This window comes from Rhipicephalus sanguineus, chromosome 2, assembly GCF_013339695.2.
Source record: "Rhipicephalus sanguineus isolate Rsan-2018 chromosome 2, BIME_Rsan_1.4, whole genome shotgun sequence".
In the NCBI taxonomy this organism is placed as follows: Eukaryota; Metazoa; Arthropoda; class Arachnida; order Ixodida; family Ixodidae; genus Rhipicephalus; species Rhipicephalus sanguineus.
In genome coordinates this window covers 34669130-34686917 of record NC_051177.1, presented here as the reverse complement: position 1 = coordinate 34686917, position 17788 = coordinate 34669130, and the positions used below count along the sequence as shown (strand labels likewise).

The 17788-nt window shown below is 43.5% G+C and overlaps 1 protein-coding gene across 1 annotated transcript in view; it reads right to left on the bottom strand.

Moving 5' to 3' along the window:
• LOC119382701 (zinc finger protein 143) overlaps positions 1-10161 on the bottom strand; it is a 29764-nt gene extending 19603 nt beyond the window's left edge. The window contains exons 1-7 of the mRNA XM_049412302.1: positions 9975-10161; positions 9221-9343; positions 4584-4700; positions 3264-3405; positions 2120-2247; positions 1643-1693; positions 1084-1194 (exon numbers count right to left, since the gene is read on the bottom strand). Coding sequence (XP_049268259.1) covers positions 1084-1194; positions 1643-1693; positions 2120-2247; positions 3264-3405; positions 4584-4700; positions 9221-9328 — 657 coding nt within the window. The 5' untranslated portion in view covers positions 9329-9343; positions 9975-10161. The remainder of the gene's footprint in view (positions 1-1083; positions 1195-1642; positions 1694-2119; positions 2248-3263; positions 3406-4583; positions 4701-9220; positions 9344-9974) is intronic.
• Between the last annotated feature and the right edge of the window lie 7627 nt (positions 10162-17788).

Sequence of the window (17788 nt, the reverse complement as noted above, 5' to 3'; positions counted from 1 at the left end):
ATTCGAAATTTCGAATATTCGCACACCCCTAATCAAGATACTACATTGATCTTTGGAAGACTGAACCTCTTGCATAATAAATCTGCCTTCTTTTAACTTCATTTTGCAGCGTACTGTTGAATATGATCACTTTACTAAAGCACTACCACATTCGATGAGTTGTTCGCCGCGGCGCCTCCTGCGACCGACGTCAAAAGTATAATTTTTCTTTGCTTAACATGGTCGTAACCAAAGTCAAATTTGCACTATATTTCTAGCCTGAGATTTCATTCTCTTTATGCAAAAACAGAGCATGAATGGCTTTGGAATAAATATATATTTAATTACAAAGTAATTAGGAATGATTACTATAACACACATAAATTAACATATTACGGCATTATTTTTGTTGCAATATAATACTGAGTGCCTCGAAATAACATCGTGTCAATTTGACACATTTACAGGCAGTTTTTCATAGGTGACGTCTGTGAGGGTTAAGCTGTTCAGTTTAACAGTGTGTCACGCTGAAAGACAGAAATTTAGGCCTATGGTAGAGACTCGTTGTGGTGTTGGAGCAGAAAAGCTGAAGTTTACTGCTAAAGAAGGGCAGCTACCTGTCTCCTTCACTATAAGTGTCTTCTGTATGGCCTCCTGACACCGTAAGTCTCACATTCATTACCATAGTCTTACAATGCAAGCAATGCTTGCATCACCATAACTAAGGAAAATAAGCCTATTGCGATCGTTTCAGAGTTCCTTAAAAAATTTCATGGGGCTGCAACGGTCATATGGGGATGGATTAGCAGTAAAGTTGTATACATGTTTCTGGTGTAGCTGCCTCTCTTCTCATTCCACCAGAGTGCGCAACTGTAGACGGCTACATTCCTTGCAGCAGCGCCACCACACAACGCCAAGGCAAGTGCCGTTGCCACACTCTTTTCCCTTCTAGCCTTTCTTTCACGGTGAGCGTGTTCACCCAGCTACGACGTTTTGTCTACTATACAGACGCAAGCTGCCCACATTACCTCAGCCCCTCGGGAACGCATGGGCTAGAGGTAAACAGAATCGCCATAGAAAACAGAGCCACAAGCATATGCATACCTTGAGGTGGTGAAGCGTAGTGTACATTTTTCCACAGCCTTCAACACTGCACATAAATGCCTTTTCCCCAGGTGTCCCACTGCTCGTGCCCCCATTTGTAATGTGAACAACCTGTGGTAAAGAAAGCAATACAGCTGCATGTAGATTAGAAATGTAATAAAGGAAACACACTACAATGAACTGGCTCCTTAGTTGTTAAGGCATGTTTTTCAGCATTACGGCCCTGGTCAACGAATGATTGCTCAAACAAAGAGCAAACTGAGCATGCAAGCTCTTGACAGCTGCCCCCATGTGAGGTTGCCGTGCAAGATATATAAACATCTCTAACAGCATGTGTCGCAATTTTTGCATTCGTACCCTGGAGTACAAAAGCCAACTAGGCTACCATTCCATTGGCAGATTGAGTTGTAGAAAAGTTGATAAACAGGAAAAAGTTTGCTTTGTATGCCTCTTCCATGATGACAGCACAAGCTACGCTAATCATGCTTTAAGAACTGTTCATCTAAGGAATGTAACTGTATACCATACTGTACTGCTCGCCAGCAAGGACTCTACTCACATTTGTAGACATTGAGCCAGACTCATCCTCTTGGCAGTTGTCGCCTGAAGCCTGCAAAAGTGAATGCTCTTGTAAGAGGAACCCATCCCTGTGCGAAAAGGCCAGGTCTTCACGACATTCTGACCTATTATTCTCCTCTGTTCTCCGTGTCTTTCTTTCTTTTTTTTTTTTTGTTGCACAGTTATACTGAAGTAATGGATTACCGACTTGCCCAAAAAGCTGCTCGAAAATGCATATGGAACTTATGATCAACTATGATAAATAGAACAAGTATTAATTGTAAGGGTTGTAAACAAAGTTTTAAAATGATACCCTTTTATTTATTCAGAGCGAATAAGAGAGACTCATTAATACTGCATAAAGCCAGAACCGCGCTACACGTGTGCGTACAGTCATCTTTTGCCGAGGCACAGTTATGCTTATTGCATGTTAAACATGGTAATGAAACTAAATAAAACGGGTAAAAGCAGGACTTGCCTGTGCAGCGATGCTTTCTAAACCAAGGGTAGCGTCCGACACATCGGAGCCGAACAACTGCTCAGCAGTTGTTGTCGTGGAGATGTAGGCAGTTGTGCCATCTTCTAAGGTTACCGCCTGGAGTCCCTCTAGAGGTAGAAGATGAAATTAAACACTGTGGCGGTTCTCAATAGAGAAAAAAAAAAAAGAATAATAATAAAGCACGCTCGTGACTGCAAGCCACAGATTTGAATGAGAGAACGCAATGCACCACCGACTCATATCCCAACCAGTGCAACCCTTTAAGGAGTTCAACAATATAAGTCATACACCACATTATTTTTAACGAGCTTTGCAAAATCAGATTGAGGAGCTTCAAGTTTAGAAATTGCACAGTGAGTTATGATCAATGTCACAGTAATGTAAATGTCATAGTAGTGTACTCCAGGTCAATTTTGACCACCTGGGGTTCTTCAATGTGCACCTAAAACAAACAGTACACACATTGGTTTTGCATTGCTCTCCGATCAAAATGCAGCTGTCACAGGTGGGATTCATATCCAAGACCTCAGGCTCACTAGGGTGATGCTACTGTACTGGAGCCTCTACAGCACACAGTGAGCTTGACAGCTTGTTTTCACTAGTATGGATTATGCCTGCGACAGTATCACTAGAGGATATCAAAGGCGATTCAAAAGATGATTTTATTCACAGCGAACTTAAGCATTGCTTCGGAAGCCTTTCTTGATTTTATTTATTTATTTATTTTTTTGCCCCCGGTGCAGAGGCAGCTAGATCCATGTCAGAAGCTATAATAAAGCCTGTTATTGGCTTCACACATCTTTTTAGTTTCCAGACCAATAGCATGCGTGTGTGTTCGCGGCATTTTAAAAAGAGTATAGAGAAGCTGCAGCCAGCATCCTAACATGCCAAGGCTGTTAAGTTCTGTCATTACCAGGAACACATTCAAATGTGAAGAACATTCATTGTCTTATAATTAAATGATAAGAAGTTAATAGCTATTTACTTTTCTTTCCATGAACAACGATCTGAGCCATATGCAGACAGCAAAGTTTGCAAGCTCCTTCCATATCACATTAGAATGACTAACATGTACTCAAATCTGACAGTGTGTGTGTGTGTGTGTGTTTGATAAAGAACCAACCTATGGCGCCCCTTGGTCCAGCTTGTATGTAAGCTGTGGAGCCATCCTCCAGGGTGATGGCATGCGTGGTTCCACCTAGGCCCTGAAGGAATGCCGTCGAACCGTCTTCCAGTTTGACTCCCAGGCCACACGGGTCGACTTCCTGAGACATGTGCAAGAGAAACATCAAGAACTTCATGGAGAAAACTACAACACTCACGAAACATCAACGTGGCTGCATTCGCAAAACATCGTCAAATCAAGCAATGCATCTAAGCTTTGCCTGGCATGCCTTCGGCAGTTGCTCCAGTTAATAGGCAGTTTTAGAATAGCGCACACAAAGCTTTGCGTTGGCTTTTTGCGTAACTGCGCATGCGTCGTACGCTAACCGCTTGCGGGCTCCCGTTAAGTGACAGAAATAGCGGGCCTAATCTCTCTCATATTACTATACAATGCGTAGAACACAGTAAACAACAACAAAACATTTGGAGAAAGTAAGCAATTAACTAGGAATACTGCAATCACTGAGCACATTAACCCATGTAGTGAATAGATTCATGTAATACCACTCTTTAATCCAAACTATCCCTTTTCACGATTTGCCGAGTTCCACAAAAGTGTATAATGACACACCCAACTCATGAGGTTTGATATCTTGCTCACACCGGTTAGAAGAGGACAGCTTTCTCATGCCCTATTGATAAAGTGAACTTTTTCTGACAGACATTAAAGAAATAACAAAATAAAAAATAAAACAATACTTAAAACAAATATGAGATATGGAATCGATTGTGATCTATTTTCGTTGATGCCTTGTGAAGCCAAGAAAATTGTGGGGAGAGTTATTTGCAGTTTCTAATGAAGGTAAAGAAATTTCATGATAAAGGAAGATTTTTGAAAAAGTCAGGTTCTGCATTTTTTACGTGCGATATCCAAGATCTAAATTTGATGAAAACCGTAGTGGAGAACTCCAGATTTATTTTGGGCACTTTGGGGTTCTTTCAAGTGCACCTAACTAAGTACATGTGTGTTTTCGCACTTTACTCCCATTGTAATGCAGCTGCTATGACTGGGAATTGAACCCGTACTCTCATGCTCAGCAGTGCAACCCCACAGCCACTGAGCCACTGTGATGGGTAAGGTAAAGGGAAATCAAAGTGGACAAAGCAACTTACAGCTACAGGGAGCCAAACCAGTGACCTCTGCATTATGCCACTCTATGAAATAACTTCTACACCACGTTTAAAGACTATGAGCAGCTTCGCCGAAGCTTTCCTTGGCTTCATGATCCACTGGTATCATACGTTTGCACTTTGACAATACTTCAGGTGAGCCGCTGACCTGTGAGAGACCAAGGGTAGCCACGGCCGAAGCAACCTCAGCTCCTCCAGGGTCACACAAGCCTTGGTCAGATACATCGTCTTCCACTTCCGCTTCTGCCACTGTAACGTCTTCATCCTAAATAACATACAAGCCCAGCGATTGAAATTTCCCAATCAACTTGAATATTAGCGAAAAACAACCACTGACTACCAAACTTAATACAAGCTCATCTCTCTCACACACAAACAGAAAGGCTAAATAATGTATTCATGAAGTTTGTATGAGTAAAAAACTAAAAAAAAAATGAAAGATGACACGACTTGATGCACTATACTCGGTTACAACCAGAAGAAAAAATGTCCGCTCCACTTACACCTATCACTGTCCCTCCCTACCAGAGAGAATGTGCACAAACGCTCAATCCAATAGTGCATACTCATTTTTGTAATGTCAAGCACTTCTCAAGTGTTTCAGATACAGTTGAAACTCAATTTAATGAAGTAATGGGGATGCTCTAATTATTTCGTTAAATTGGGAATACCATAGAATTGAGAAAGGAATTTGTTGGTCCTTCAAAATCTAAAATTGTAACACAGCAGCACTTAAAAGCTCCCACGGAATTTTTTGTTGGCAACCATGCTTGCATCTGAAAAGTTTTTCCACATGGGTGGCCCAGACATAAGGGACACCGTGTCCGGGCGATGCAAGCCAGGTAGATGTTCACATGGAGTTATGACTGCCTACCAACATGCAACACAGAGAACGAATGCAGTGACTGTGTAAACAGGCCTAGAGAGAAATATGGGAGGCGATGATCAGTGCTATCCGTCGCATAAACATGAAATAACAAAAGCAACCACCGCTGCCTGTAGCACCATCCGGTACATGAGAATGCTACCGGCTGCTGAGTACGTTGTTCCGTGCATTGTCGTGATGTGCAGCCTCGTCAAAGCATAGCGAGAGCCCTAACTATAGCACCTAGATGTTTCAACGCGATAGTGGCGATAGCATTAAGAGCGCATGCTCGAAGAAAACCCATCTCAGTCAAAGTTAGAAGGAAACAGCCACTTTCTGACTCAGCCATTTCAGGAAAAACTTTGTTAAATCGGGTTTAGTACCAAATTAGTTCGTTAAATCGGGTTGATGACAACACTGGACCCTATGGGTATTTGCAATGGAATGGAAATTTTTTCGTTAGATCAGGAACTGTGTAAAATCGGGTTTCGTTAGATCGAGTTTTAACTGTAGTTGACTTTCCCATACAGACATACGTTTGCTGGTTTTAAGTCCGAAACTTGAACGTCCTGGTAAGTTTCTTCAGGGAATCGGACATCGCTGCTCAGTCAAACATAACGTGTTATACCTATACCTACTAATATGTGTCCTATTTGTATTAGCCGAGAAAAAGCACTTACGATATGAGCGGAAACCAGCTAGCACGACTCTTTCATAAGTGAAGGGCAGGCGTGCGTGCCGCGGTTCTTTGGGCGAAGCTGACATTTTTTAAAAGTTGTAACCGAGTATAATCAATTCTGTCAAGTCTAGCTTGCCTTAACAAGATTTTTACATTAATCGATGCATAAGTGTAATGCAATTAATCAAGGACTAAAAATTTACAAACTGTGTCCAGGTACATGAGAAACCACAACAGCAGTAATGAAACAAAGGCTCCTGCATCAACAAGAGCACGGCACACCCCACAAGCAGAAGGGTGCAATGTCGTGTTTGTTAAAAGAAGCGCCATCATGCACCATTTCAAAACTATGCCGAAATGACAAGGTGGATAAAAAAATATTGCCTAATGTAAGTTGAGACAACAAGTTCATAGCATGCCTAAAAGCAAGGTGTAATGATTACCAGAAGTTGTGTGACGCGCGTGTTCACCCACTAACCTGTTACACGAGACAACTGCATTGGCTGCATAAAAGTCAGGCATAAATAGTGAATGACTAACATAATTAAGCAGAACGTATCTGCCACGTGTGTAAAACTAAATTGTGGTTTTTCACATGCCAAAACCAAGATACGATTTCAGGCATGCCATAGTAGGGCATCCCACATTAAGTTTTACTTCCTGTTCTTCAAAATGCACCTAAATCCAAATATGCAAGTGTTTTTGCATCTTGCCAGCCACCAGACATGTGGCCATTGTACATGACTGGGAATTCAACACAACCGCCCTTGTGCTCAGCCACCTTAAGGTGGATTAATCTACCATGTGTGCTTTCTAATTCCTATGCACAACAGTGGCTTTTCTGCAACACAATAATATTCGCACTTTCCAGCACCTATAGGTGGCGCGGAGAACGTTTCAATATGGCGGGACGAGAGGTGATGGAAGCGACACGAAAGCGTGCACGTCTCGAGAACCAGGCGGCTTACGAGCCTCTGGTATCTCTAAGCGCGATCCTTGACCTTGCCTTGGAAACAGAGATGTGTTGTCGAAGGAGAGGCAGCATTTAACGCTGGCCATATTATATGTTGTGGAGTACGCGAGACGACAAGCGCGGCCGTCCAGGTGGAGTCCCTCTGCCTGCAGACAAGTGCCATAAAAGGCCCGCCGCATAGAATAAATGTTCAAGTCTGCAACGCAACCGGTGCCGTAAATGTCAGTATTTCTTCTTACGTTTTGTAATCTATATATGATGTACGAGAATTGACGCCAACCAGCGGTAGCGCTCGTGTGTAAACAAATCGCCCCCCCCCCCCCTTTCGCGTTGCCTAAAATGTAGTGTGTGCGTTTACGGCGAGATACATGGTTCCCCGCGCCGGTTTAGCTGTGAAATGATTTTTCAAGAGTGACACGGAAAGAGTTATGTAGTGGCGATTCAGCGGATATGGGCGCGATGATGAGGTATGCCAATACCCTGCTTCCCGCACTACCGGCGTTTTCGCGTGCCATGGGGTGGTGGGAAGACACTGTCACTTCTTCATTCTAGTGTTATAAAAGTAGCAATATATTGCTTAAAGCTTCCCGGATTCATTATGCATGTGGCAGCTGTCGCATTTTACCCCGCGAAAATTACCACAGTTTTAATGTCGTTTGCATGCTTAGCATTGATTTGTTTATTTTCAAGGAGAATGCACATGCAAGGCCGGTCTCTCTGCTCAATGCAAACATGTGTTTGTCACACTGGTATATTTGAACAGGTTAAAAACCTTTTAACGACATGAATTTATCATATTTTGTTGGTTGTCTTCTGCAATGTGCACCGAGGGACTAACAGTGAATGTGTGCGATATGCCGTACTAAAAGCTTCAATGTAAAAACAAACATAGAGGCATCACTGCAATAAAAGGAAATGAAATTGCATCTGGTGTTTGTTGTTGCACTCCCAACCGTGACTTTTAATAACATGTTTCTACTTAACAGTCACATATTAGTTGTCCTTGTTGAAATACACATGACCATTTGCTAACTTCTTTCCCAATGTGGAGCTTGATTGTCCACAACTTCCGTCGTTCTTTCTCTTTTAGAAAGCGGTGCAAGCTCACTTTACCAAATATTGCACGATTTGTGTATTGTGGCACAGTGCACACGCGATTGCTCTTCGCTCTTAGCCCGTTTTTCTCCATGGCGCACTACTACGACGCTCCGGCAGCCACACAAACATGCACACAAACGTGGCGAGTGGGAAACCCACCACCGTCTCCTGCCTTCCGAAAAAATCCGCGCGGTGGCGCTAGCTCATCTGGAAAGTGCAAATTGGATGCTACCCGCTCCTGCCGTTTTTCCACCAAGGCTTCATGAACTGTTTGTATCTTCTACATGTTTCAGTTTCAGTCTATTGAAGGTACTTGTGGGGGGGGGGGGGTTACATATAGGGAGAGATCCTTTATATTTGAGCAGAAATGAATATTTAACAATTCTGCATATTAAGTTCCTTATGCTGAACAACAAGAAACTAATTCTGACATTGTATGTGCCAAAACCATAATGCGATTACAAGCACACCGCATCGGGGTACTCCGTATTATGACTGCTCGGCATCCCTTTAAGTGCACCAGATTCAAACTACACGGGTGTTTTTTCACGTCTCCCACATCAAAACACAGCTGCCGTGATTTTGAATCGAATGATGTCTTCAAGCTTAGCTGCACTACACCTTAGCTGTGAAACTACAAAGGCATGTCTTGCTTGCAATGTTTTTATATGGTGGTAAACTGCAGCATGCAGACATCCTGGGCATTCTCCAAACTAGCTTGACTAGAACTGAACAAAATTTTTTGCGGCCCCAGGCATCACACAGTGCCCTTAAAGCATGCCACCTACAAAAAAGGTGGCGAGATGCCTACATTATTTTGTATGCACTACAAAACTATTTCAAAAAATTCGCAAAATAACTAAGTTTATGCTGCACCTAACCTCATAATCTGCCAAATAAGTGAATGTGACAGCACACAACGGTTGGCAATATAGATTAGAAAATGAATATTTGCAGCAGAAAGTGTCTTGTATGTGTGTTCATATTTATTAAAATATTTCTAAAAAAAAAGAAACTTCCGAATATCCTGTGGGACTGTCTCAACAATAACGCGTATGTAAACCACAGGTAAGAATACTCCGGGGGAGAAAATACTGTCACTTTGAGCCATAAACACTTCAATGGGCTACATATGTAAACAAATCAGCTCTCGGAAAATGTATTGCCTACCAAGGTCACGTTTGGTGTAAGCAGGAGGCTGACGACCTCGTGCACATTGCTGTCAGTCACTGAATTGTCCTCTCCAATGGTGCCTTCATTGCTCTCTTGGTCATCCATTCGAAACTGCTAGACCTGCACGACGTCAGTAATGAAAACCACACACTGTCCGTCCAACACATTTATTAAACAACCACAGTTGCCTACGAAACACACAACGCACAATGCGATTGGCATTGCTGCTAAGCATGGCTGCAGCAGGCCATGATGCAAGAAAAACGTTTGTGCACTGTTGACAATGAGCGTAATGATATGCACTGCAACGAACGGGGCACTTGCCGTGCTTGTTTTGCGACTGTGCTACAACAATGAAAACAGCCTTCGCAAAGGATGAGAGATTCATATCTAAAAACAACTCGAAGGTTAATCTTTGTTCTCGCTCGGTATCGCAGGCAGCTGCGCTCGCTATCCACGTCGTCGATACAAACTAGTTGTTTGAACTAAATCGGAGAATATACGTAATATACGTGGCTGACAGATTAAGCCTGTAGTGGGTCGGGCCGTAGAGATAGCACAACCAGTGGCGAGGCACAGTACAGCTGTCAAAAGCTACGCGCTTGAGATTGACCGAGTGCTTCGAAACTGCGATGCCGACTAAAAAACCGCAGTGTTACAACTGCGCAGCGCGCCAGTAAACGTAATGGAGCAGCTCGGGCACATGTTGCAGAACGAAGCAGGGCTAGCGACTTGTAGAGCACATTTTTACCATTTAAAGTACGACTTGACGGCATCCCGTTTCGGCAAATGGCGACCTCCCAGCACATTTCGAGTATTTTCGACGATAAAAGCGGTTGTTATCGGCGATTTTCCGCTTGAAATTGACCACATTAGCCGTCTCGCGTACGCTCATCCATCGCCACCAACGAAACTACGCGACCGAAGACACCCGAAGAATCTTGGGTAAAAAATTGAACACTGGGAACTCACCTGCCCACCATGCACAGCGAAAAGAAAATGGCGACAGGGCGGCCACATCAGTGTGGCCAGGCGTAAGCAGCAAAACGGTGACCGCTGTCAAAGTTGAACAATTGCGGAAAGCAGCTTCGGTGATTTAAATTAAACGCGTGTGCAGTGCTGGCGTAGACCATTTATTCATTATTTGGGTGAAACAACCACCGCTGCATAATGGCTGGTCTTATAAACAGCGGCCGCTTTCCGTTTCACATTGTGCACGCGATTTCTCTTGCGTCGTCCCTGCAAGCGTGCGATCTTGCGATCTTTTGAGTTCGTGGACGAAGGTCGTCAAACACATCACGACAACCAGCAGCTAAAATGTTCTACGAAAGCAGTTTGCAGCAAGACACTAAATTTGACCAAAATGGCGAGGATAAACTTATGACAAATTATCCGCCAGAAGTTGCAGTCGCAGTGATTGATGCATGCGCCGCCATAATCCTCTCTCGGCTGTGCTAAATAGGAGTGCCCCCCACCCCCTCCCCAAATATTGCACTGCCGATGCAGTGACGTCAGCCTTTGTACGCCCCTGCCAACCTAAAATTTAAGCTCGCCCAAGATCGCAGGCCGCAGTCAAGTAGTCCCACAAGGACCGAGACAAGGAGGAGGGGGTGGGGGGTTCAACAAAATGTCAGATAATGTTACCATTTTGTAGGCCTTTCTTATATATCATATATGGGGGTCATTTCTGAAGGGAATTCGGCGTCCAGATTCCAGAAACATATCGATAGCAATCTCCAGAATTACTAAAATCTGGGCTCCGATTGTGAAATAGAGCTTTTCCACAGTTATGTTTCAACAAATAGTGACCGCATGGGGTGCCTCACGAAAAAAATGCTCGAGCTCAGTCACGTCTGTGTAGCTTACCCTAATGAAATTTTGTTAATCGCATTAGCAGATAAAATAATGCAAGTGCCATTTAGCGAATTCAGAGAACGAGTGTGCCTAGCAGGGTGACGTTAAGTTTACTCGCGCCTATTGTGGGCCGAATAAAGTTATTTCACTACTCCCTCACCTGTGAAGCCCTAAATAACGGCTCAATTATACACGCTCACTTAAACAGGCCGTCTGCCTTGCCCGCCAAGTTCCTTTCTGGTGCGGCCAGCTGTCGATTGTAGGTTGATAGCTAGTGAATTACTAAGAAAATTAAAAAAAAATATCGGACAAAGACAGTCATGTGCGGGCCGCGTGTCTGAAACCCCTGGTCTATAAGATATCGCGGTTCCGGCAAAAAAACCGGTCGACGGAAAACGCCCTTTGTACAAAATAAATAAATAAATAAATAAATAAATAAATAAATAAATAAATAAATAAATAGAATTGAAAACAGCTTTATGCGGTCCTGCCGAACGCGACGGGGTCGCGCACCCGGCTCAATCTCACGTAGGGACCGAAAAAAAAAAACGTTTTCTAGCCCCTTTGATGTTTGTAACGTATATGCACATTTAATTATCCAGTTATTTTGTTGGTTCTGCAACCTCTTCTGGTGCTACTGGTTACAAGCATCAACAGGGGTTGCAGAACAAAAAAAAAATAACTGGATAATAAATATGTATATACGTTACAAACATCATACAAGGGGCTAGAAAATGGTTAATTAGTAGCGTTATAACAAAAACATAAAACTGCAAAGGTGCATGGCATGGCATGACATGAAAAGAACTTTATTGGAGTGTAGAAGCGATTTTCTTTCATTGCGATAGCAATTATATGGACACTCTCGGCGGATTTTTGCCGTCGCCGTCATGCTCCGGATATGTATATGCATGTATATATAAATAAAAGCAACAAATAAAAATAATTCAGAAGAAAAAGATCCCGAAGCGCTCGACCGCGGTTACGAACCTGCGACCCCTCGCTCCGCAGCTTGCTGCCGTACATTCGGTCTCCTGGATACTAAAGGCAGAATAGCAATAACGCACGTTACGCAGGTAAAGTATGACCATATCAGCGCACGCTCGCGCGAAAGAGAAGCCTTCTTCCTCTTGTGTTTCGAGCGCCTTGATGATGATAGTAACGCGGGCAAAACCACATATAGCATAGCTATATTATTCTAGTACACTATAAGCATGCGGCGTTTGCTCCACTCCGGCGCGTGCTCTAGTTTGATAGAAGTAAAGAAGGACAAAGAAGTGCGTTTTCGCTGTAATTATAGATTCAGGACACTCGCAGGGAACGCGAGCCGTGGAATTCACGTGCCACTGCCAAGCGACGTTTTTATTTCTTCTCTTGAGGTCGCGCGCTCTGCGGTTTTGCTTGCCGCCCAAACGAAGGCGCTGCAGGGTCTTGGGACAACATGAGCGCAAGAGTCCGAGAGTGACTTGCGTTTTCCGCATGCTTCCTGGCCGCTCGCAAATTTCTTGAGTGCCTAATCCTAAAACTGTCTAGTGTTTCGCCAGAGTTGGGATGTACGCCTTCGACTTGTACTTTGACATACAGGGTGACCGTGCTCGCGCTATTATCTCTTGAGGGGGAGTTTTGTACGTCTTGCGCTATCAGCAAAGTTTGCGTTAAAGCTACAGACCACACGAAGGTCACTTTGCTCGCAGCAGCGGCCGCGTTTGCGAAAGGAGTGATCTGCTAGCTTGAAGAGCCAAAGTAGGGGTTAGTTGAAGTGACAACCGTGAGAGGTCGCGCTCGTCAGCTGCGTGTTATTTTCATGAGTTCTTGTGTCTCTGCAGCCCGCTGCAAGTGTCGAGCTGTGACAGTTGTTAGTTCGCACTCGCCTTGTGTGTTTTATTTTCCTGCGTCCTTTGTGTTTGAGCAGTGCGCAGCAAGTTTCTAGCTGCTTGCCGTTCCTCCTGTGGCATTCCAATTTCTTGCTATCGCATTCATTGCTTCGCAGTCGAGGTGAAACTGTGACTTTTTTATGCACCTTTACACCCAACTGTAAAGGCTCATAAAAAAGAAAAATCGCTTCTACACTTTCATCTGAGTTGAAAACCGAGAAGATACATGGAGAAATTACGCCAGATAATACGTGCTACCGTAGAGTCCGCCACAAACAGTGGCCGAAAGATAGACAGAATAAACGTCTGTAACGTCTATTAGCACTTAAAAATTTAGACTATACACTCTTAATCAAATCCTGGCTAACGCATGCCCTGTAGGCGGGACGCTTCAAAACTAAGGAAAACTCCCGGCTATAGTAGGCTTTCGAAAAGGAATTAGCCGTGACAAGTGTATATAAAAAACGTGCACGCTTCACCGCCGCCTTATAGACGGCCTGCAGTATTATTCGCGCGTCGGTGTGGGCCGCGTAAAAGTGAGAATCCTGGCTACAGATCAGCGTATGCTCCCGCGTGTTATAACTTGTCGGCGCAAGCGTCGGTGTATACGCATGCGCCGACAGCGTCAGCCGCAAAGGCGAGCTATGCTGCGAGGAGGTATACGCATGGAGCTAACTACGCGCTCTCTCTTGCGTGCGTGAGAGAGAATAGGGGCTGCAACATTCTCCATTGCACTCCGCTTCTGCTGTTTTTGCGCAGAGAAAAGAAAGGAAGGAGGTAAAAGTGAGAGTTCGAAGATATTGTGCGACGGGAAGGGGGTTGCGTTTTTGACGCGAGTGGTTAGTTTTAGCCCGTTCCACGACAGCGGCGGATGTTTAATAGGTTGGTGTGGTTTGTTGAGCGTGCCGCGTGAGCCGGTACTCGGCCGCCATGGAAAAAATTCTCTTATCTCAATATTAAGGGGGTGTTGCGATGACATAGCGACATCCCCTTGCACGTGCCAAGGCTACACGCAAGCAGTTGACGCAGGATTACACGACGCTTTCGCGCCATTTCTGTCTCGCTGGTGCGCACACTGCGGACACAGCCCGGCGCATCGTACCCGCCTGGGTGAGTGTTCTTTTTTCTTCACATATATGCTCGTGCTGTTAGCGTTCACATTGTTGCATGCTTGCGCTGATATATATGAATGATGGTATTGAGCTGCCAGAATATTCTATTGCCGTCTTTTGAAATAACTATACGAGTATGCGTACAAGTAACTATACGAGTATATGAGTACTTATCTTTGTTGTAATCGTGATCCGTCTCTATAGTCGCGCACGTGTTGTCGTGCTGATCGCATTTATTGTGAACTCTTGTAGAGTTCAGAGGCTTTCGTCGCTCTTGGCAGGTGTCACTGAGATAATCAATTCGTGTTGCTTGACAAGCTGTGTAATTTTAGCTCTCGCATGGCTTCTTATCTTTCGGCTAGTAACTGTCCTCTGCATTTATGGTCAATGATACAATGCGGCAATCAAAGGAAGCATATTTTTGCTAGCAGTTGAATGATGATAGGACGTCCTTTCGTGGTAGGTCGTTATACTTCGCATTTACATTTCTTTTTTTTTACCCCTTTGGGAAGCGGAAAAGTTTTCCCCCAATCAAAAAGTAATAAAAATGCACTTACGAGTACCGAAGACGTTAGTACTGTTTCATTGGATCAGGCGCTCATAGATACGACTAGCGGCATCGCTTGTTTTTAGGAGGAAAAATCTGCAATTTGACTTTCTGAATAGCGAGTCTTTAAAACGCGTTTTTCTGGCTAATTTCTAACAAGTTTTAAAGCCAGCCTCATTCATGCTCATGAATACATTTGCGTATTTACTCTGCCCCTTTACTGATTTCTGTGGTTTCGGGTCACATTTGCACATTGGTCTTATGCAGTGCCAAGTGAAGTGTGGACAAGTACATCAGTGCATCATGCACCAGCTGTGGTGCCTGTGCAAATTGCTGATCTCGATGAAGGTAAAGTAATGCGTCATATGTAATTTAGACGTTATCTAGTTGATGGCATTTTTGTTCTCTCATCCATCATTTCATGCGATGCAACAGCGATATATAACCGTGGTTGTATAAAAGTATTGTTGTTTTCGTTGGCAGCTTATTATTAATGTTGGATTGCTCATTGTTAATGTTATTACAGAGAAGTGAAGTGCGTACAGCAGTCGTAATAAGGGATATAATTCTCGTTCATCCTCGTGTTAGTATACGCACAGTTTTATCGAGCAACTGGCCGGAGCTCATACCTTGCAGGGTCTCCAGCAGCAGCAGCAGCAACACCGGCCGTGGTGTTGTTTACAATGCCGTAACTGAGCATACGATCTTTCTTCTTGTGTTTTTTATTCATTTTCTCTTTTTTGCGTTTCACTCCCATCTAAAAATCTTATTTACTTAACGAATGAATCGTGAGTCTACTGTAAAACTGCTTTCCTTGTACGTGATTCTCATCAAATTACGACTGTGCTATGGTTTTCACTTGCAGCCGACATTCGAAACAGAGCTTCACTTCTAAAAAAACTGGAAGTTTCATGGAGAAGCTCAACAAAGTCAGTCATCAGACGTTCAATGCCCGCATGTATTTATTTCGTGGAGGTCGACGAGTATTTCTGAGGAACTAATGTTAAGCTTTCTTTCATAACTGTGGTAAGTTTATGGTTAAAATACTATAAGAAAGCTTCATTAGCAGCTTCTGAAAACACTTTTGTAATTTCCAACTTCTGTGACACTATCTATTTAAACAAAATTCGACAAGGTGTACAACAGAATGAGAACAACCGCTTCCCAAGTAGAAGTTTTTTTGTGATGGGCGAAAAGGGCAGGTGATCTAAGAACATAACGTCGAATGTGTCTTCTTGCTTTTTTTTTTTCGTTAGGATGACATGCCAGCAGCCCGCCCATCGCCTGACCCCGGAGTTTTGGAGGGAGTACGACAACAAGCCTTTCTACTGCGATCAAGTGCAAGAGAATTTGAAACGTTCGGTTGGCACAGTTCTAGAGAAATTTGTGCTTGACGATGTACGATACGATTATTTTGTGCTTGACAATGTACTATATTAAGGTCCTCACGTACCCAACTGGGTATGCTCAATGCTTCGTCTTGTGCAGAGTGCAATGAGAAATACCCAGTTGTTTCCCAGGTGTTTTGCCGTTGGGAAGCTGCTGAAGCAACATTGAAACGATCGAAAGAAATGATCAAAAGCACCAGAATATCGGATGTCACGTTTATCGTTTCCATCAGCGCTGAGCATTGCTTTTAACGCTGTTTGTATTTTTTTTACAATAAATACTTATTTTTACACGTGAGTAGTACCTGTTTCTCGCATGCTTATACACGCTAGACACAGCAGGTACTGTTGAACTATGAAGCTGATAGGGCCAGTCAAGTCATTCTCAACGAAAATGATTCCGCTGAACGATACATTTACGAGGAACATGGTGCATCCATGCTTTAACCGCCGTTACTGAAAAAAAAAAGAATGCGAAGTTTTATACGTATGTCTAAACACACTTCATGCTTATAGTTTCCAAGTTACTTGTAGTGGTTACTCTAGGTAACCATCAAGGGGAAAGTGAGCGTAAAAACTCTCCTATGTGATGTAGTCGGTTCACGTTAAAAAAATCCCAAGTGGTTAAAATTAGGCACTATTAAAACTCGGTACCCAGAGCTTCGTGTGCACAGTTTCTTGTGTTTGTTGCCACTGCGCATCTGTCAAAGACTAGACACTGGTATACGCACGTTACTTTCCGAATACGGTATAGTGTACGTGCCCAGCCAACGCAACGTCTGCGTACACAATTCTAAAACTCCATTAGCCAACAATCAACCACTACACGGCGTGCCATTTGACGTCAAGGGAGTCCGCATTAGGGATACCGCAACCTGACTGCTTTCTTGGTTCTTGTGCATGCCACAAACACACAAAAATAGTAATGAAGACGCTGGATAGGATCAATGGGGGATTAGTGAAGAGACCTTCGCCCTCAAGTGGACATAAAATAGGTTGGTAATGATGAAAAACAAAATGCTTCCTTGGACAAATGCGCGAATCGTTTGCCGTGAAATGTACGTATATAATTTAATGCTCTATTAAAAGCAACGGCATGCTGTCGAAATCAAGTGCGAGCAGTAGAGCTCCCACGAGGTTTCTAGATTTCGCAAAACCGTTCACGCTTTTCTCCTAAATCCATGTTAAGCAGTGCCTAAGTCTGGAAAACAATATTTGCATACTTAAATTACCGTCCTCTGGAACGTACATATGTGACAGCGCGAAGTGCGTACGCCGGTGGGTGTACCTCGTAGTAACATCGCTCCATTGGCCTAAAAAGTTCAGAAATTGTCAAACACCCTCATGTTCGACAAATGGCCACTCTACGTGAACTTTCTTGGGATAATATATCATAGTTTAGCAGTTTAAGTTCCTCGTGACGACTGCCAAACTGAGGCGAAACCGCTTTGTATGTGCGCAATAAAAAAAAAATTAAAAATCCAGCTTGCACCAAAAGTTGCATCCTTCATAGACCATACGTTGTCTTTTAGCATCTGCGCATAGCTCTGCAACACTAGAACCTATTACTCGATGGTGTCAAATTCATTTTCTATTAATGCACCACTATACTACGTTCTGGATTTCTGGTGTGCGCAACACCTCTCAGTAATCCGCACATAAAAAAATTAAGTGCGTGTACACGTAAAAAACCCCAGAAGGCTATCCCATGCACTCTATAGCACAACAAACTAACAGTCGCGTGTACACTTAAAAAACCCAAGAAGGCTATCCCATGCACTCTATAGCAC